The following is a 21,252-nucleotide window of genomic DNA, read 5'->3' as shown; positions in this document are numbered from 1 at the left end:
GTATACATCCCCCCCCCCCCTGCCAAACATAAGTCCATCCAGACCACTGCATGATCAACCAGGTGAGGTGTCAAATAGCCTTCTTCTTTGTTGTTGAACGAATTTAGGGTAACTTCCCTGTAACCCTGATCATCTACTGGTCACACTTGCTGTTGGCACTCCTCTGTACACTGGACCCTCAAGAAGATCGAACATGTCTGCCACATCTGCTTTCAATTTGTACTTTCTTAGCTTCTATCTACCATCTAGTTGCAAAAAACACAAGTCTAAGTGTGCCTCAAGAGATCTGCACTAGAGATGTGCTTTTTTGAAGCATTTCCAGTATTGTGTGCCTGATGTACATGCATTGATTTATTGATTGATTTATTTTTATCTGATTTATTTTAGTGAAGGCATTTCTGCCATGACATGGTGACAAATGTTCATTCTGTCAAGTTAGCTTTGTGCCTTCTTGCTAATGTGCATGCAGTGGTATATATTTTGTTTTGTATGGTCCATTGTAAGGTTGTGTCAGTGAGCCGGTCTGTTCTAAACACATAATTGCATCCTTATGCAAGCCAGTTTCAACAATTTATTATGTCTGTGTTCTTTCTAAGGTTATTTCTAGCGTGCTCACCTTTTACCTGCTTTTATTTAGGATTTACAGGCGCTTGTGTTAATGCTTGTGAGCACGGATAAATCTAGATACCTACCGCCATTTCCTCTTCTTCCTTTGAGACTAAAGTGTTTATATGTTGTAGTCATTCAGTTCCACCTAAACGTAAAATAAGTGTGTCTTCTAACCTTGGTCTCTGAGTCTTTGTCAATGGTTTGAATTAATCATTTATTATCCCACGACTCCTCCCTGTGGTTAATCATTTAATATCTTCCATATGACATATCTTTCATACTGTACAAAGTTTGATCTGCCAGTGTATTGGTCTGTATCCTTGGAGAGAATGACGAGTCCAGGTAGTTGCACCTGGTATATATGATCCCCATTGTATTGCATGAGTTTTGCAGGTTGTCATAACGGTGGCCGGATTTTCACATACAGTAACATCAACATTTTTCATATTTCTCAGAAAGTTGATTTCTGATATTTTGCTGCTTGTCAGGGCGCAGGAGCTCTGTTCTGTAACTTCAGTGTATTTCTACCCGATTACTGATTTCAGTAGTCCTGTCTGTCTTTTCAAAATTACCAGCACTATTTTTTATTTTTGTCAGTGATTCAGTAGAAGGGCATTGTTAATACTCACTGAACACATATTGATGCTTCCTGTTTTTTATGCTTAGATTTTGTTGAGTAAGTAGTGTCGTAGCGTCCTACCCCAGCCCGGCTACTTATAAATGATCACGCCACAGACAGAGCTTACTATTACACATCTTTATTCATCGATGTGTTACTGTGAACTGACCATTCTACAACATGAATTCTATGAGCCACACCCACGCACTTAACTTCATTATTCTGCAGATCCATCAGAAACCAAATGTTTCCTGTCCTCTCTAACTCACAAGACAATACACATGTGAAATCCTATCTTTATAACACTTCCTGAAACCCCAGAGCATTCCTCCAGTTTAACTTGAAGGTGGAGTACACTGATATTTGAGCACTGTTGGAGTGCTGCAAAGCCATTTTTAGGTCAAAGCCTACCAGACAGTGCAGCTGTCTGGTTATAAGAAGACTTATTGTGGGCATTCTGAAAGGTTCCCTGGGAATTCATTCCGCTCATTGCTTACCATTGGCTTTGTGATTTGTAACTCCCATTTTCTGGCTTTTTATTTTCTGACTTAATTTGTTTTAGGCTGTCCAGAATGTCTTCACCCCTTCCGTGGAGCAAAACTTGTTCCCCATCGCTTTTTGTATTCTTCCACGAGTCCTCACTTTGTTTAAGCAGTCCTTTAGATTTTGTTCTCATCTTGTCACACTTGCTGTGTGTTAAAACACATAGACCAAATGTGGGGTTTACTTTTCTTTCTCTGACTCTAAAGAGAGTTGGTTTGTGACAATCTTGCAGGGAACTGGGGAAGAAAAGTTTCTTTTCTAGCACACAACAACATTTAAATGTCTGTAAATGAACTGTACAAATATTTCAGAATATATTAGAATTAGGAAAGCACAAATAAAGCAAACTTTGAAATTCAGAAGTGTGGTGTAAACAAATATTTTAATATGATCAAAACAAATCAGTACACTAAATGATGCCATTTCGACACATTTTCGTTTGTGTCCTTAATAGTTTTATCAGTAAAATTGTATTTGTAAATGTAATTTCAATTGGAAATGTGGGATCTGTAAGGGCAGAGCACTACCAAATAATGCACACTCTACTCCACTGTACTCCACTCCACTCTACGCCACTCTACTCTGTACTCCACTCTGCGCCACTCCACTTCACACCACTCCACTCTATAAAACTCTGCTCTACTCCACTCTATGCCACTAAGCTCCACTCCATTCTAGACCACTCTACTCTACTCCACTCTATGACTCTATTCCACGGTATGCCACACTACTCTATGACACTTACCTCTGACACTTTATTCCACTCTACACCTCTCCACTCTGACTCTCCATGAAACACCCCTCTGTGCCACTTCACTCTATGACACTCCACTGTCCTCTAAGCCACTAATGCTTAGCTTTGCTGAACTTCAGCCACACTGGTGTACAACATGGCTAAAACACATTGGCAAAGCCAATAGCACTTACATAGGTGAGACCTATTGGCTTTGCCAATACTTGTTCCTCTTTGTGACTTCAACCAAGGCCACTTTATTTTCAACCTATGCCACTCAGCACCCGTCTTGTTGGTACATAGCCCTTCTTTGTCAGATTTCTTCATGAGAATGTTAAAGGACGTTATATGTTACCTATGTTACCAGGTTTATGATGTAACCTGGATTTCTGCATTTTACCTAAAGCCCTCCCAGGCTGTGGGCAGAGATTAGAAAAATGTAGCACTCGCTCATTTAAACTTATTTTTTGTTATATTCCTGAGGAGTCACGTTTTTACTCTACCTTAGCATGGTGTGGAAAGTTAATGTCCAGTTTTCCACATAGTGCGTCAAGCATCCTGAATAGTTCTGTGGGTCCAAACCTCATGCTGTTGGTAAAAGGCGTCTTTATCTCTTCTGATCCTGAGTTCTCTATCTTACACTGCTACTCTATCATAGTTTGTAATGCTGTTGGTGCAAACGATTCCTGTAGTGATCTTCTTGTCACATTCCCCTATTGACCAGCCTAGACCTTCTCTCTCTTCCACCTGTGCTAGAACTGCCCTAAATGGAAACCAGATACCACTCTTCCCCTTCAGCAGACCGTGTGTGTCACCATGTGCACACCATCTTGTTACCTCTGAGTGCTGCTATGACTACTGAGCATTAGGTGTCCAGGTTTCACTTTTGGTTATCTGCTCTCTGCAAGGGTACTGCAGTCGTGCTCAAGAGCCCTTCGATACAGAGATCAACCAGAAGGTGGTGGAGCTTTGTGGGCTGCTCACATGAGAGTAGCCATCTTCGAGCATACTTCACTGTATACTCGTCCTTGTCCTTCATGAAAACATCTGCCATATTATTACTAGCCTTCTCCCAGAGAGGGCTCTCGCTGCTCACTCTTTCCATCATCCTCCAGGGTGTTTAGAACCAATACTGAGATCCATAACAAAGCAGAGTGACTTGAGAGGGACATAATGCATTTTGGTCCTGTCAATGGGTGTTTAACCAGTACGACTTTCATCCTGTGTGTTTGACCTGCAGTCTGGTCTCTATAGACCCAGTTTTGTAATTTGTTCATGACATCCGGTTCTTACAGTCAGTATTTTATCATTGACCTCAAGCTTGGACAACTTAAAGCGTGAGGTATGATCCACGCAGCCATTTTGAGCAGTTGGTCAATGATGTAAAATAGCAGTACGTATTGTGCAGCTAACTGCTATGGTCTTTTTCAGTGTTCCAACCCCTCTAGTGCATATGGAGTAATTAACACACTAACCTGTCTTAACAAAGTGATGCACAGCATTTCTGTATATTTCAACAAAGTACCAGATCCAAAGATTCTGGCCTGATGCTTGCTTTGAAAGGAAAAACATCTGAAGTGATTTAGTTGTGAAAAAGGGGTGGGATGGATTTTGAATGTTTCAGGTACTTCTTGATGTCAGCGTTGGTAAGTGAGATTGCACCATCAACTGGCTGGCACTGCAAGATTGTTAATGCGTAGTTTGAGTAATCTTGACAACAGAAGGTAGAAATGAAACCAAAGATCATGTATTTGTCACAGTTAAGAAAACCTGTTTTCATTTCTTGGTTACTTATTCTAATTATTTAGAGACCTGATCACTTGTGTCATTTCAGGTTTACAGATACAGTGATAACGATCAGGAATCGACATAATGATGTTATTCAGACAATGGCTCAAGGTGTGGTTGAATACAAGGACAGATTTGGCGTAGATCCTGTGACGTCACAGAATGTGCAATACTTTTTAGACCGATTTTACATGAGTCGCATATCAATTAGAATGCTGCTGAACCAACACAGTAAGTATCTTTGAAAACTGGAAAGTCCGAGAGAAAACACAGGGTGTTTAAACACAATTTGAATTGCAACTCTTGTTTTTGTATGTAAAATCTTCTATAATTGCGAGAGGATAATCAGGCAAAATGGTAAGAGACTTTTTTCAAGCTTTAGATAAGTTCTGATTCATAGATTTACAAATGAATGTGCTAGATTTAACACTTACTTTCTCATATAATTGAGGATATTACCCTCCACAACAAACAAGCATCATAGGGCCGGTTTCAGGGTATCACCCCTCATCAGCCGGAAACAAGCATCTGGTCCTACGATTTATTTTAGATGTTACTATGTGCTGGGGTGACGTGGCGAGCAAAATAACGATGGATTAAACCCAGATCTGTGACTGAGGGTGAGTGTTTGAAAAGTTTCAACACTATGTCCATTTTATGTTGTGATGTTGCTATGTGTGCCTTAAATGGTTAAGGGTATGCCCAGATGTGGGTCCCTTGCTTGTTACGCCGCTGGATTCAAGCTAGACTGGCTGATGAGGAGTGATATCCTGAATCCAGTCCCAGGATGCTTGTTTCTGGTCCAGTGCCGACCTGGCCTGGCCTGGCACTTCGGTCTAGACTGTTCACATGGGGAGCAGGGTCAAGACTGATTTGCATATGGCTGGGTCCACACTGGGGTGACGTTGTGAGCAAAATAACGATGGATTAAAATGGGGAATCCCTATTCTAGTTTTTGCATCTTAAGGGCAGAAAGCTGCTCCTTACAAGGAAACATCGACTATTTTGTCTTTAGTAATTTCTTTACTCCATCCCTCTTTAGAAGAATATGTACATCACTGAGGACTCCAGGATCTGAGGGGTAGCCCTTTATTCAAAGTACCATCAAGGGTCCTGCCCCGCGGATATACCTATTGGGTCCGAGTCCCCGGGCTTGCACAAGCCTCCTTGTAAGGAGCAGCTTTCTGCCCTTAAGCGACAAAAAGTAGAATATGGACTCCCCATTATACTTTAACCAGGGAGGAAAACTCTTGTTTGCCCTGATGAAAGTCCAGGACCCCATGGGCCAATCAAGGACTGAAACATGTTCGCACTAGCGTCATAGGACCATACAATTCCCATTGCCCCCCCCCTTATTTACTGTTTTAATATACCTTACAGGTCCACGAATAAAGGGATACTGGGATCTGTTTGCGGATTTTTAATATTTAATTCCCCCTGGCAATTTTTCAACAAGAGCTCCCTGGAATACGGTCGAGCCCACCCTGACCTATAGGGGTCAGGGTGACCCGATGATGAAGCATGACACCACTAGGGTGCGTGAGGGTAATATAAACAAAAGGAAGTTTTTCCTTCCCCACTCCCTAGTGGGTAACAACTAAATTGCTTCATGCAGGACCTTCCCTTAACTAACTTTCCAGGGTTAGTTACAGCAACTTGTGTACAGCGTTCACAAGGCCGTGGGATACTTTTTGTGGAACAGTATATAACACGGGAGGACGTATTCCCACCTGTGATCACCTCTCGGCCCTTACGGCACAGTTCAATGCCCATTCCCTGAATGCCATAGTTACTCTGTACATTAATTGTATAACAAAGGAAAGAATATGGTGGGGGATATACCGTAGTATTAAATGATGTTGTAGATTGCTCATGCCTGATCCAAAGGATGTGATGTGAAGACTAAACCCCTCCATTTCAAACAGAAAGAGTGTCATCTGCATACGGGAGAACCACAGCCAATTTCTCTCAGGAGGCCATGTAAATTTGAATAAATGAACGGTAAGTTCGATCATTACCAGAATGCCAATGGTGAGTGAGTGCAAGGGGTGAATATCTTTCAGTCTTTTCTAACACAAAGTGTGAACCAACGTGTACCTAGTAAGTAGATGCCATTAAATACTCCTATCTCCACCAATAATTATGACTACTACCAATCGTTGCTTGCCTACACTATTGGGGTCATTTGGATCCTGGGGGGCTAAATGAGGCACAAACTGCATCTGCAGCAGTTTCAGCACCACTGCTTATTGGGATCAGGATGTTAATTGTGTTGGTGCCAGCTTTTTCCATTGCAGTTACATCCAGTTTATAGCTGGTTGTAAATTCCAGCACGAAGAAGTAAAAAATGACGGTTCTTCAGGCAAAATGGGTGCAAAACTGTGCACATCACTCCTCCAGGTTACTGCGAATGTGTTTGGCAGTCAGCCTGCAATGAACTTATTGATTTAACTGAGCCCATGTATGTAATAGATTGAAGACCTTCTGTAGAAAGTTGAAGGTAATGACTGTTGAAGAGGGCATGACCTGTTTCATGCATTTATTTAATAATTAACCTGAGAGACGGTTGTGTTCCTTTAAGTCAAGATTTGTAATTGTTCTCTGATTTTAGCCTTAAATAACTTGTGTTTTACAGCTCTGTGATGAAGGGTTTCTACACCCTTTTTAGAATGATGTACTATGGAATCTTATGACAACAACATGATAGAACGAATGCTTGAAATGAATCTCATCCATGGGTAATAGATTGAGCCGCATACCGGTCCATTGCTTTTCGCTCACCATGCCATCCTAGACACACAGTAATCATAATCCGGTATTTGTAAAGTGCAAACTAATCACCCCCAAGGGTCTCAAGGCACTGGGGGCCGTCGGGGATATTAAGTGAGCTATTGCTCAGAGTCACATGATGCGGAGCTGAGTTGCCGGCGGCGATCGAACCGTGAGTTCCGCACTCCGGAGTCAGCCACTCTTGCTGCTGCACCACACCTCTCCCACAGACCAAACAAATCTGTCTTGGTTCTGTTCCTGAAAGAACAGTCCAGCTGGAAGTGCCAGGCCAGGTACCCTGCAGGCAGCAGACTGGTTTCGGTCTTAGGCTTCGTCTGTTAGGTATAACTTGAGTCTTGTTATACGGTGCGTACGTGACCATTTCTGGGCTTACCAGTCACACTTGGAGTGTCTGCTTCAGCAAACAACAGAGGAAGGAATTCTTGAATTAGTCTCCGCCACAGGCAGTGTCTCTGCGCTCATTCCACTCCCTCATTTTCACACACTATTCCATTGTAAAACCGAGTTTAGTCTTGTGCAGATCAGTCATGGCCCTGCTTCAACAGGAAGATCACAGCCCGACCTACCAAGCCAGGTCCCTTCCAGTTGCAAACACAAGGAGCCCCAGGCAGGTTTCTGCCGCCCTAAGCCCCGTCTGTGAGGTGTAGCTTAAGTCCTGTGAGACTGATGCTGTGGAACCTTAGGAATCGCATCCCAGTGCAGGGTCCTCTCAGGTCTTGCCAAAGTGAAACTCAGTTGTTTTTATTGCCAAATACCTTTATTCCTTTTGTCTGTTGATGAGAAAGTTCTGGGGCTATGTATGCCTGCTGTGCTCTATATCACAATTAGTTTTACTCTCCATCAGTTCCTTTGTTAAACAATACTATTTAGTAGATAATTATGCAAGACTGGGCACCAATGCACCACTTCACACATTAATTCTAACTAATAAATATGATGGGGGAATGGCACCTGCTGAAACACTTACCTATCTGGCGTCGCACGTCAGATAACCAACAGTGCAGGGGTTGCGGGGCCCCGGTGGAATCTATGGAGCATGTTGTATGCCTCTGCCCCACACTTTTGACCCAGTGCAGATTAAAATTGAGGCCAGCATGGAATAGACTGGGAGTTCGGTCCTGCAGGCAGGCAATCATTGCGGCTTTGAACCCAGAGAACACAGCCTTAAACATAAGTTTTACAATTTGTATTTATCATGTATATCATAAATTTAACCAGAAAATTGCAGGCCCGGTAGCAATTTTAAAGAGTGCTACAGGTGACTAAAACAAAACTGTAGACCAACAAAACCTCACTCTGGTCTCCCCTGTGTTCTCTATGCCTGCAATACTAGGGTATGCGAACCCGACGATTCTTCATCGATACCGACATTTGACAGCTGTTTCAATGAAACGTTCACACTCTCTGAGTCTCCTTGCAACTCTGGGCCTTCTTCTCAGATTCTGACAGTAACATTCATTTCTTTGTTACATTATCAATTTTAAAAAATATATATTTTGCTGCTACTTAGTTTTAAAACTCCTATTTTTATATCATTCTTGGTCATTTTAATTACCTATTTTGTATATGTGTGGTATGTATGTCCTGCTTTTATGATTATATTTTAATCAAATAAAGTTACCCCTTGTACACGAACTCTGTGTTACAAAGGGCTTTGGGTAATAAATATGATGTGATGTAATGGGCCTAAGGCACATCTTAGTTCTTTGTAAAAATACTCCTGTTCCATATGTGTTTCCTTCTACCTGAAACATTTGCATAGATAATGTATTCAAGCAGCCATCCAGTGTAGAGAGAATAAAGCGGTCTTTATCTTTACCCTGTCCTGCATTGCTAACTGTCACCAACAGTCAACATTCCAGAATGTTCCTTTGTTTGATGATGTATGCTTGAGTTTTGTGACGTATTGTGACCTCATTCACCGAATAGACCCTTCAATAGTTTTCTAACAGTTTGCCCATATATATTCATTAATAACATTTAATAATACTGGAGTAGCACCAGTCTCTAAAATCTTATTTCCTTTTGACAAGGTTTGCTATTTGGTGGGGATATTCAAGTCAATCCGGCTCATCCCAAACACATTGGAAGCATTGATCCAAACTGCAGTGTTGTAGAAGTTATTAAAGGTACGTTTCGTTAAAAAACCTCACAGCTTCTGAAAACTGCTTGATTAGTAATACTTATAACTCTGAATTTGGGTTTACCCATCACATCAGGTGATTGGAAGGGGCTTGTACAAAATGCTTCCACGCTTTTCCCAATAAAAGCGAGGCTCCCCTTGTTTGGGTTAGCCTGTTGCCTGCGGCAGGAAATGCGCCAGAATGTAACATGGATACATCATGACTTTTGATTGAATTTCACTCATTGTGAGGATGTGGGTATCTGCAGGTTATGGGCCTATGTAGCCAGCATCCATGAAAACCCGATAATCACAGCGGTTTATGAAAACTGGTGTGGTTGAGTCCAGAATGGTGTGGCTAGCGTGGGGGACACTACTTTTCCGTAGCCTAAATGCTTTGTAAACTTCAAACTTTGGCTAAAATACAGATGTTTTTACATTTTTGTGAGGGTAAGATGCCGAATCTGCAGGGAATGGCAAAAAGTCCTATCACACAATGTTTCCACACTTCTCTTGATAAAACCAATGTTTAGTGGGCATTGTGGGTAAGAAAATGAACTAGCATCCATGCAATTCACACGGGCCTGAATTACACTGGGTCTCTAGGTTTCAGAAATGCCCAGAGCATGTGGAGGCAAATGGATGCTGACACTCATGGTCCAGCATGTTATAGGTATCCCCAGTGGAATGAAAGGAAATTGGGTGGATCTTGTCCTATTTTTGAAAGGGCATTCAGCCAAGAAAAAGTGCAGGATTCCACACAAGCAACATCACCCTGGATTTCCTTGGGTCTGTAGGTTTCAGAAATGGTCGTTATAGGGTTCCCTAGATGCCTGCTAATCCAGAGCCTGACTACTGTAGCCATTCCCAATGGCAAGTGAGAGAAAATGTGAATTTGTTTGGGCATAGTTTTGAAATATGAATTAGCAGAGATTGGGTAACCCCCCTACCCATTCCACTTCCTCCTGCATACTGTATGATGCCGGTAGTACTTAACTTGTGAAAGAACGAGGACTGGAGCCCCAAGCTCTGCTCAGTAGCCGGTGGCTGGAGTAATTAAACCTTTGCATGCAGAATACCAAGGCCGGTAGTCTTTAATCCAATACCAGACACTCCGTGACACTTTTTCTTTCTCTTGCAGGTTCCCGCTTTCTGTTTGTGACAGTTTTGGCATATTTTATTTCCTCCGTCTTTCTGATCTGTGTGTTTTTCCCTCTCTTGCACTCAATAGATATCTCATATGAAAAAATAAGTGCTGGTCCCCAAAAATAAGTGCTGGTGCCTCCCACCAGAAACCACTGGCTCAAAATAAGCACTGGGTGCCCGGGGTTTATTGCCCCATGTCGAGATTGTCCAACACACCACCGCATTCGTTTTTATCACTTTTTGGTAGTGTGGGCACTTAGTGGCTAATGCTGCAGTGTGACATCCAATGTGGACAGAAAAACTGTCTGGGACTTTGGAAATTGGTGGGGCCCCTGATGCCAAGATGCAGCTGTCTCCAACCCTATGTTTGTCTGTTTCATGGTTTCTTTGCCCCCCTGGGTGTGCAGATTGTGGCATTTATCCCTATCATAGCAGGGAAGAGAAAGCCCATCGGGGACAAGAAAGAAAGAATGGGGTACGGTGCTTAGCTAACTGTACAGCAGGGATTGATGCAAAATAATGGAATGGTGTTGGGTGTTGGCCCATCCAAGCATTAGGTCCTACCCTGGGCACAAGATAGTTTTTCTGCTACAAGGGGGAGACCGGATAGGAGGTTAATCCCCCTCTCTGCCAATCCATAAGTCAAAACTACACCCAATTGTCTCCAGATCTCCTCTCACTTGCCACAGGGATGGCTGCAATATTCCAGCTGTGGGCCCCAGTGTGGCACAAAGACAATTTGGGCACTAGGGTGGGGTTTGTAGCCTGATGCCTAGTAGGGCCAGTCACCATCCCATTGGGTTTATTCTTTTGTTTACAAAAGCAATTCCTGGTGTCTAATGTGTAGTTTGCACCCCTGGGTAGGGCAGATTGATGCTAAATCCCAATTTTGCCCCTCAGTAAGGTGGAAAGACTATTTGAGCTCTAGGAGTGTGAAATGCAGCCTTATGCCAAGAAGGGTTGACCCATACGCAATTCTTTTTAAAAACAAAATACTAATCCATGATGCCCAATGGGCTTTCTGCCCCCTTGGGGGTAGGTAGATTGGGTTAAACCACCCCAATCTCCTTCCCGAGGGGCGCAGAAAGACTTTATGGCCTAACTGAGGAGGCGGTGATGAGCAATTGGCCTTGCCTGGGGCTAGCCAGTCCTTGAAACTATCCCAGGTGGCTAGTGGGTGTTTTTAAACATGGTCAATAGTCCTTCAGTACCCTTCAAATGTATGTCCGCCTTAAACTGTCTGTTTAGCATCTATATTCTTTTGTCTCTCCTCACAGAAACGTAGCTTAATAGGTAGTAATGCTAATGACCTTGTATCTAGAACCTACCGATGAGAATGATTTTTATCACAACAGTCAGAACAAGTACTTCTACTGTGAACCGATGAAGAAGAAAATGTGAAGTTAATCTGTCAACAAAATGGAACTTTAACTGCTGTTTCAAATTATTTAAAAAATGTAAAGAAGAATTCCGATTATATCTGAATTGCTGACATTTTTGCTATAGGGATTGCTTTCTATCTTGAAAGTTCTCTAAATGTTATTTGTACTGTGTGTTTTTCAGCCTTCCTAAATTTGTGTTGAAAATGCACATAGTTGTCATGTATCAAGTGAATTAATTCATTCATTTAGATCATTACTTTTTCACACAGATGGTTATGAAAAAGCCAAGAAGATTTGTGACTTGTATTATATGAACTCCCCAGGGCTAGAACTGACTGAAGTTAATGGTAAGTCTAAATATAGTTGTTAGTGAAGTTATAATATTAGCACAATATTGGTGAGCACAAAGGTTTATAGGTTGTCAATAGATGTATGATGGACAATTTTATGTCCTAGTAAACTTGAAATCTTTCTGTTTGATTAGTTTTTTGCTAGCTGGTCACTCAAAACTACACAAAATGAAGTTATACATATACACTGTAATACAGTAAACTCTCTTAGTGGAAGAGATTTGTATGCTTTCCATCACCAACTGGCTGGATAATTGTCAACAAACCTGATGCATTCAGACCTCATTTACAGTTTGAAACTGTGAGGTATGCACTTTGTAGGTGGGGTGCCATACACTGTTCTCTCCTTGCTTGTTCGACCTATGCTCTGCCTTCAGAGTGAATTCAATTTATATGAATCTGAACAAAACAATCAAAAAATGATCAGGAAATTGAAAGGGGATGCTGGCAACATAAATCCTCTTGTTAGGTTAAAAAATATGTGCTGCTCCTATAAGTCACCAGGTGTAGTGTACATCCAGAAATTCATTTTGAAGCAGCTAACGTTTTTGGAGATTGTAGTTACATTCGGACACATATGTTGCAAGAAAGCGTGTGACTAAAAGCAGCATGTTCAATTGAGCTTCAGTTCAAGAATAGTAAGAGGAGTCCCAGTTGATGTCCAGAAAATATCATTGATACAGGCTTATTTTCAGAATGCCTTGGATGTTGCCTGGATGTAGGGAATGTGATGTATTACACTCTGGAAATAATCATCTTATAAGTTTCAAACAATGGCATTTGCATGTGAGACCCAACACCAACCAAAGTTAATAATTATGTTGCCTGAGTAGCAAAGGCCACAAATGGCTACTTGTATTCTGGCTGCTTAGAAAAACCTAAGAAATAAACAGACTCTTCAGCAGACTCAGAGTTGGACTTGTGACAGACTGAGGAAGTAACTACCTTATTATTGTGGGGAGAATATTCTGTAGCCTTTTTGTTAAAGATTGATAGGTTGTGAGGACCACTTTATCTGGACACCAGCATTCGATTTTGAAGCAATTAGAGCTTGGTGATCACATTATCTTTAACCAGAATTTATGGGTACTTAAAAGGCAGAAATTGGAACACACAGGTAATGGGAGTTTGCATTTTTTGCCAAAGATATTGGTGTAGCAAGGGTGCCAAGAGCTGTAATGTAAGCAAGGAAAATGGATCCCCATTCCATGGTTTGGTAGATAAAAGAACAATTGGGGTGCATTGGGCTTTTCACACCCCTTGGCCCCAATGCAACTTATCCTCCTGCCCTACTGATGGCTATGTTATTGCCAGAAATAGGCAATATTTAAGGTAAGCTTCGGTGATAGGAGATACAGAGGCCTGTGAAGTGATGCATATTAGCTAGAGTAAAAATACTAAAAAAGGATTTGCGTTTTTTAGGAAGATGCTAATAAACAACGTAAACACCCACATAAACCAAATTTAACATGAAAAATATGTTTTTAAAAATAGAGTGCACTGGTGGGCTACTCTTCCAAAAGCATTGTTGTAAAATATTGCCTTTTTATAGATGAATTGTAATCTGGTAAAACCCTTTGTTAGAGATGGGGTTTCTGGTAGGCTAGAGTATGTACCTAAGCCAGGCAGAACCCACCACTCTAGTCAGGGAAAGTAAATTGCACACCCAAGGTAACCTTTGCTCACCCCCTCGGTAGCTTGGCACAGAGCAGTAAGGCTTATCCCAAGGCAATGTGTGAAGCGTTTGCGCAACACACTCCCACCAATAACACATTAAATACGCCACAAGAGACTCCACACAGGATTATATAAAAAATATACTGTATTGTATATTACACAAGACCAAATCAACATACACCAATAGTTACTTTGCCAAGTAGGCAATGGTCAAACATCACAATGAGTGCAATACATTAAAACAAAGCTTATACATTGCATCATGAAAAACATTACTGTTCATATTATCCAGTCCCTGAAATAGCGCTTGTTATCCTGTCAGTGCAGGGTAAAATAACATACATCAATACATCAGGGCACAAAATGCAGTAGTTCGGGCTGGACTGTTCTCAAGATGAGCAGGGTCAAGACTGATTTGCATATGGCTGGGTCTAAACTGGGGTGGCATGGTAAGAAAAAGAACAATGGATTTAGTCCAGACCTCCTGACTGGGGGTGAATGTAGGATTTATTCAGCATTCCATCCATCATTTGTTTGCATAGCACTTTCTAAAAGTGGCATTCCAATACAATAGTGATCATAATATAATAATAACGCTACTCCTTTCAGATCAGGAAGTACCTATAAGTGAATTCCCAATGCTAACCTATGAGAGGAGTAAACCTGACAGCAGTGAGAAACCAAATAGGCTGTTTGTCACTACCAGAACATGCCACACAATAAAGGTACATGTCCCACATTTTACCTACAGCGCACCCTGCCCATAGGGCTACTTATGGCCTACTTTAGAGGTGACCTTTATGTAGTAAAAGGGGAGTTTCAAGCTTGGCAAGTAACTTTGAGTGCCGAGTCAATGTGTCTGTAAACTGTGAATGCAGCCCTGAGACAGGTTTGAAAGGCTACTTCTGTGGGTAGTGCAAGCAGCGCTGCAGGCCTGCTAGTATCATTTAATTTACAGGCCTTGGGTATATGAGATACCACTGTACAAGGGGCTTACAAGAAAATGAAATATGCCAAACAGGTGTAAGCCAATTATACCATGTTTAAAAGCGAGAGCACATCCACTTCCAGCACTGATTAGCAGTGATAAAGTGCCCAGAGTCCTAAGCCAACAAAAAGAGGGTCAGAAAAATAGGATGAAGAAGGCAAAACATTTGGGGATAATCCTGCAAAAAGGGCCAGGTCCAACATCCTTACTGGCAGGATTTGGAAGCTCCATAATGTATTCACAAAGGTTGTTAACTATGCAGTTTTGTTAAGTTTGTAGCAAGAGTGAAGAGCACACAGTTGTTCACAGTGAGTCGAAAAGGCTTCTGGAGAATTGCCTTCTAAAAGATAATCAGCCTTCCAGTTACCGGATCTGTTTTGCTTATGATGGGATTTTTAGGATGACAGTGTAACTTCTGTTGAGAATGTATTTATGGCAAATGTTTGTATGCATTTGTGGTGGGAAAGGGTTACATGTTGTTCCTCAACAAATTTAAGGAAAATGTTATCCTGCAAACTATTCCCCTTGCTCATTAAGGAAATATTTCAGAAGGGTCTTGAAGTTGATGGAGCTCCAAGCATGTTTTGTGAAAGATATGGGCTTGTAACTAAGTGACATTCCCCTCATCATGAGCTCCCATTTCTGATGGGGAGTGGTGTTAGTCTACTGAAAAGAGGCTAGAAGCAACTCCTCGCCCTCTCATCCAGACCTAGTGAAACTGTTGCAATCTGGACACCACCCCGACTCAGCCCCAAGCATTGGAGAATAATTTGAAGTGATTTACGGATTCCTCAAGTGACCGTTCTCCCTCCAGTTGCACGGTTTTGTCCATAAGTGATGCCCAAGGCTGCCCAATAAGTAGACATGTGTGTGAAAAACGCACAATGATTGAACATCCTGGGCTGTAAATGTTGAGTACAAATAGTGAACTGGAAGATTAGCTGACACCACAAGACTGTATGAAGCCGCATATCAAATAAATGGTAAATATTGAGTCCAAATTGCTTAATCTGTGTTGCTACTTTTGCAAATTCCTCTGTTAAAGCCCTTCGGCCTTCTTTGCGACCAAGAGGGTCTTTCAGTATTCGCCACACCACAGAGCAAGGATGCTTTATTTGCTTGCAGGCATGTAATGGGGAACAAGGCATCTTGGAAATTCAGAAAGCCATTTTTTGTAGTAGCTGTTTTCTTTGCAGTATTTGGATGAATTACAATTTGGCAATCGCGAGTGGTTGTAGCTTTCTCTTTTCTTTTCATTGTGAATGAATTCACGAAGACAGGCCCAGAGGGTGCCTTGGACTGTAGAGATCTTGTTGTTTTTGTGGTGTGCATATTGTGAGCATCATCTCTGCATTTGGAGATACTCTAGGATGGTACTAGTGGGCGAAATCCTCATTAGCAGATTTGGATGACTTTGTGAGATTCTTTGAAACTACAGGTTAGAAAAGAAAGACCAGAGGCCTGTGAAGGTGTTTATAGAACTAACCTTTGCATACATTCTGAATGCAGTGACTAATGATGGTCTGCCAAACACCTACATAAAGTATATATAATTATGTTGTCAAATTAGGAGCAGTGAAGTCTACAGCATGTATCTTAATTGATTGATGACTATTCTTTGAATTGTTTCTCAAAAGGTACATTATCTCTGGCAGTGGGGAACTGGCAGGATTTCTATAGAACTAAGTGTGTGTTTCAAAGCCATGGGCGTTAAGTTTAAATCTCCTAGAACATGAGTCTGCAAAAAGCAGGATTGTATCTCACTGTCTACTTATTATAATCCATCACTAAAGCAATAGTATTCGCTAAAGATTAGGCACTTAAGGTTTGAATTTACTACTTCCATTGCTATTTTTTACTTCCATCATATCCTCAGGTTCTATCTAACTTGACAACCTTAATAACACATTTAGACACACCACTCTTGAAATCTCTCCAGGTAAGTCCTCTGTATGGTGCTATTGTTGGTTGGATCTCTGTACTCCAGTTTGATTCCTCCTGTATGACACTCGTCAAGGAACTGCAAGAATTAAAAATACTTATTTTCTTGTTGGCAGCTTGTTGCTTCTTTCTCTTTGAAGTTGCCTTTTGCCTTGTGCAGGGTTACATAAGTGTATCTGCAACTATTATTTTCCATTAGCTCTTAATGTCGTTTTCATGCAATTTTATCTAATCTAAGTACAAGCTTAAATTTTTTCTTATTGAAGTATAAAGAACCAGTAGAAATTACACTTATTTGAGACAAAAAGCAGGCTTAATTATAGAGTTGTAGGCTTATTGTTATGCATTCATAAAAGAGCATGACATATGCAACATGTAGGCTTTAGTCATTACATCTGTGCATGTTTGCCTTGTATCCGATGTGCATTACCTTGTTCACATATGTGTAACACCCTTGGTATCATCTAGCTATGGCTTCTATCTAAAAGGCCATGGGCACACAACATGGAGATCTTTCATCTGTCTATTCTTATTTGCTAATAAAACAGTACCCCAATCCGTGAGAATCCTGCACCTGCCACTCTGCCCCTCTTGTGCACTTATAGCTGCCACTTTGTTTCTGGTCCATTTATCAAGTAGGTGTCAGACAAATCCCTGTTCCACCCTCCTTCGTTTTACATGTTTGCAGTTATTCCCTATTCACTGCTGGCTGCATCCAGGGATTAGGCTGTACTCAAAAGTTTTCCCTTTGACTCTTTAGAAGTTAGTCAAAATGGTCTATGGTGCCACAGCACTGTTAGCAGCTAGTTCCCCGGGCCCCAAAGGCACAGTTCCAGCCTTACCTGCAACAGTGGTATAGCAGTGTTAAGTGATGCAGCGAGTGCCCTCTCCTTGGGCGCTCACGAGTCTTGATCCTTTACGGCAAAGTCGGGCCTCTCACATTGTACGCAGCAGCACCAGGCAGCGCAGTCTCTTTCGAGCAGTGCTGGCAGTTTGTTCCATTGATCGGAGCTACTCTCACTCAATGAACACAAAAGTAAGTTACTCTTTCCCCTTAGTGGGAGCTGGTGTGATCCATTGGCTCCCGAAAGGAGCATCTGCGAGGGTACCACGTCCTCAGCAGCATCTGGATGATCCTCAGGGACTCCATCAGGTGCATGTCACAGCGTAGTGCTTTGGTCTGGGTGACTTTCCGAACCCTTGGCCAAAGTGGTACCGGCAGCCCCTCCGGGCATATGGGGTTGGCGTGGTACTCTCGATCTGAGCGCAGACTCTCCTTATGCGATTGCCCACACTACAGTGGACCCTCCTGGCATACAAGGTCGTGAATTTTGGCAGTCCTGTGCTCTTGGCCCAAAATCAGTTCACTGGTGACTGCCTCTGGCATACGGGATCACAGTGACACACCCTGATGCTTCCCACACATCGCTTTGGGTACAGCTCAGAACAAGGCAGCCCTTTCTTGGTGCATGAGGGTCACACAGCCAATACTGTACACGGGCTATGGCCTAATCATTGCATAACCAAATCTTCGCACAGGGAGTCCTCACAGTAGATCACACCCATGGGCCTCACTCCCTCCAGCACTTGCCTCTTCTTCACAGGGCACACTGTTCTTGGCAAGCAGGCAGGCGCTGGTGCTCCAGGCTCCAGGGCAGGTGATCTTGGTTTGCCTGGGTGATATCCCCTCACTCAACAGTGAGACTACCAGGTCTTGGCCCCTGTCCTGGTCACAGGCAGAAGTCTTGCAGAGCTTCCCTTCTCACACAGCCTGCCTGGCTGCTTGGCAGATGACAGACTTTATGGCCTCAACCTCTCCATTTATAGTCCATTTCCAGACACAAATGTAATTTAGGGGCTGAGTCCTTGAATTTTTATGTTGGGGTCCTGCTTCTTCTGAAGTGTACATTCCTCCTTTTCTTCTTTCCTGCTCAAATGATGTCTGTCACAGCGGACAAGAGTCCAAAGCTGATTGCCCCACAACACAATTAATGGGAATGACCAGAGTTTACACCTGGATGTCAGCCAAAGGTTACTGCCAGAACCCCAGCCCTACTCCCTTCCCTTATCAGCCCCATCTCACTTCCTGAAATGTGTCCAGGCCCCTTCCTTGTGATCTATCACTGAATCAAAGAGCGGTATTTTGGAGTGTAAAGAGAGTCTCTCCCTTTTACCTCCAGTGTGTGTCCCACCCAGTTCACAGAATGCAGCATGGGGGCTTCCTCTCCTCCTCATGTCTTCACGAGGCAGGCCTGGGCTTTCAAAATGGAACCCAGCATCCTCCATGTAAAATACCATTGCAGGAACACTTACTCAGTGTGCGTTCACAGGACACTTCTGTCCAGCACTGTTCCTTCATCCATTGTACTCTCACATGTACACATACATGCATTCGGCACTCACACTCAGTCGGCGCACCCTGTTCAGCACTGAAGCTTCTCTATGTTTAACCAGGGTGTGCTATTTACAAACACACACTGCCAGTACACACACTCATCCGGTGCGCGCTGCACAACGCTTCACCCTTTATGTATTGTAATTCATGCAAGTACACATGCACCCAGCACATGCAATAATCACACATGCACTGCACAATACTGCTCTATCCCTGTACGGTACCCTTCCCAGGCATGCATACAATCAGTGCAGTCACTAGTCCTGTGCTGCGCTGCACTCCTCATCTACCTGATGTAGGCCAAGGGTGAGTTAATCACACAACAGCAGAACTTTTAAAAAGGTGAGTGAGCCTATAGGCCTCACCCCAGTGACACAGGGTAAAAAGGCCTGCTCACTACTAGTAATCACTACACGGTATGCTGTCACCACCGTACTCGTGCTGCTTAACAGCTGGTGAAGGCAATAGCCATCCACCATTATGAGGGTAGTGCTTTGGGCATACCTTCTGGTCCAACATGACCGCAATCTGTGAGACAGGCCTATGTCATAGGCAACACACATGATCACTGTTTGCATCTGACAAAAAAAGCAGGCTTAGGGATCCATACAACAGTGCAGTTGGGAACTCAGGGCAGGGGTACATGTATTTTACCATGCAGAGGACTTTTCCGTCCCAGCATCCCTATTGTTCCCCAGAAACATATAATCAAGCACAACAACGGCGGACTTTCAGTACTTCGCTGTACCATTTCTTTTTTATATATCCAGTGGATGTGCACAACTCCTGCACCTGCCGTTGTTAGGTGCAACTGCAAATGCAGACCAGAAATGACAGATATTTGGAATGGTGCACTATAAACCTTCCTATCCAGAATCAATAAGGAAATGAGTACGGCTGTATGTTCCTTTTAGTTATCTCTTTTATTAAATCCATTCAAGTTCATTGCATCAACGAACATCATCCAGCCAACGCGTTTCGTTCTGTTATTACATGAATTTCATCAGGGCTCTTGAAATATTGATAGGTTTGGGTATGCAATTTTGATCCAAGGCCTGTTCCAGTGAAGGATGTAGCACCTGTATCATTGTTGTATGCAGAAATCGTAATGTACATAGTTGACCTGTATTTAATTGACAAGGCCTCATGTAAGGGCCGCTGGTTTAATAGCCCGAAACTTGTGCCTGATGTCCACGGCCGCACGCCGAAACAGCAACCGGGTCAGAATCCTTTGTTCCCCAAAAACATGCAGGCTAGATGAACCACAGCATGGACAAACAAGCAGAGTTAGGGGGTAACCCTACTTCTTGCCTATGGCAATAGTGCATTGTCTTGAGATCTCTCTGCACATTCGAAGTCTTGCCAATGGTTGCGCATATAGGTGTTTAATCTACTTTAACATATTCTTACCTATTACCATTTTCTGAAGTACCGTAAAGAAATTCGACCAAAGCAATGTGTCAAATGCCTTTTCTGTGTCTAACGACACCACTATGGGTGAATGCACCATTTGTGGCAGCTCATACATGATGTGAAACCAGCATCGGAGAATATTATGGTTACTCTGCCGTGGTATAAACCTGCTTTGATTGTGATGTACCAATTCCCTAAGTAGCGTCTGTATTGTATTCCAAATTATTTTAAAATTTTACATTCAGTGCGGAGTAAGGTTAGTGGAAAATATAATCTCACTTCAAGGGTATCTTGTCCCTGCTTTGGCAGTACTACAAGCACTGCTCCTTAGTCATCAGGGACAAGAGTCTGGCATCATATGCGTTTAGGTACATTGCAAAGCCTTTTTAAGCTAATTTTGTCTTAAAGGTGGCATAGAATACAAAGGATAATGTAGTAACGGTGCGTTTCCTCTAAAATTGCTACTTTGCAGTTACCCCTGACGAACGGGTTGTATAAGCCCAAAATGCATTGGGTTTGAATAAAGAAATGCTGCCTTGAACGAACCTTGCGTTTTGAGTTTGTTCTTGAAGAGGTCCGGATGGGCACATCTAGAATATGGGAAGCAGTCAAAATGCACGACACCTTATATGTGGATTAAAAAAGAAAAGTATAAAGATTTTTTAATACAACGTGGAGTAAATATGGATTTAAATGGAGAACATTTAAAGTGAAGTTATAAGCAGGATCATGTATCCATTCTCGCAGTGCGACTGG

The 21,252-nt window shown here is 42.4% G+C and overlaps 1 protein-coding gene across 1 annotated transcript in view; it reads left to right on the top strand.

Annotated features, from left to right (window-relative positions):
* PDK1 (pyruvate dehydrogenase kinase 1) overlaps positions 1-21,252 on the top strand; it is a 148,522-nt gene that overhangs the window by 63,874 nt on the left and 63,396 nt on the right. The window contains exons 4-6 of the mRNA XM_085645290.1: positions 4,339-4,523; positions 9,116-9,211; positions 12,002-12,079. Coding sequence (XP_085501416.1) covers positions 4,339-4,523; positions 9,116-9,211; positions 12,002-12,079 — 359 coding nt within the window. The remainder of the gene's footprint in view (positions 1-4,338; positions 4,524-9,115; positions 9,212-12,001; positions 12,080-21,252) is intronic.

This window comes from Triturus cristatus, chromosome 3_1, assembly GCF_964204655.1.
Source record: "Triturus cristatus chromosome 3_1, aTriCri1.1, whole genome shotgun sequence".
Lineage (NCBI taxonomy): Eukaryota > Metazoa > Chordata > Amphibia > Caudata > Salamandridae > Triturus > Triturus cristatus.
Note: the sequence above shows the minus strand (reverse complement) of the source record. Positions and strands in the feature narration are given on the sequence as shown.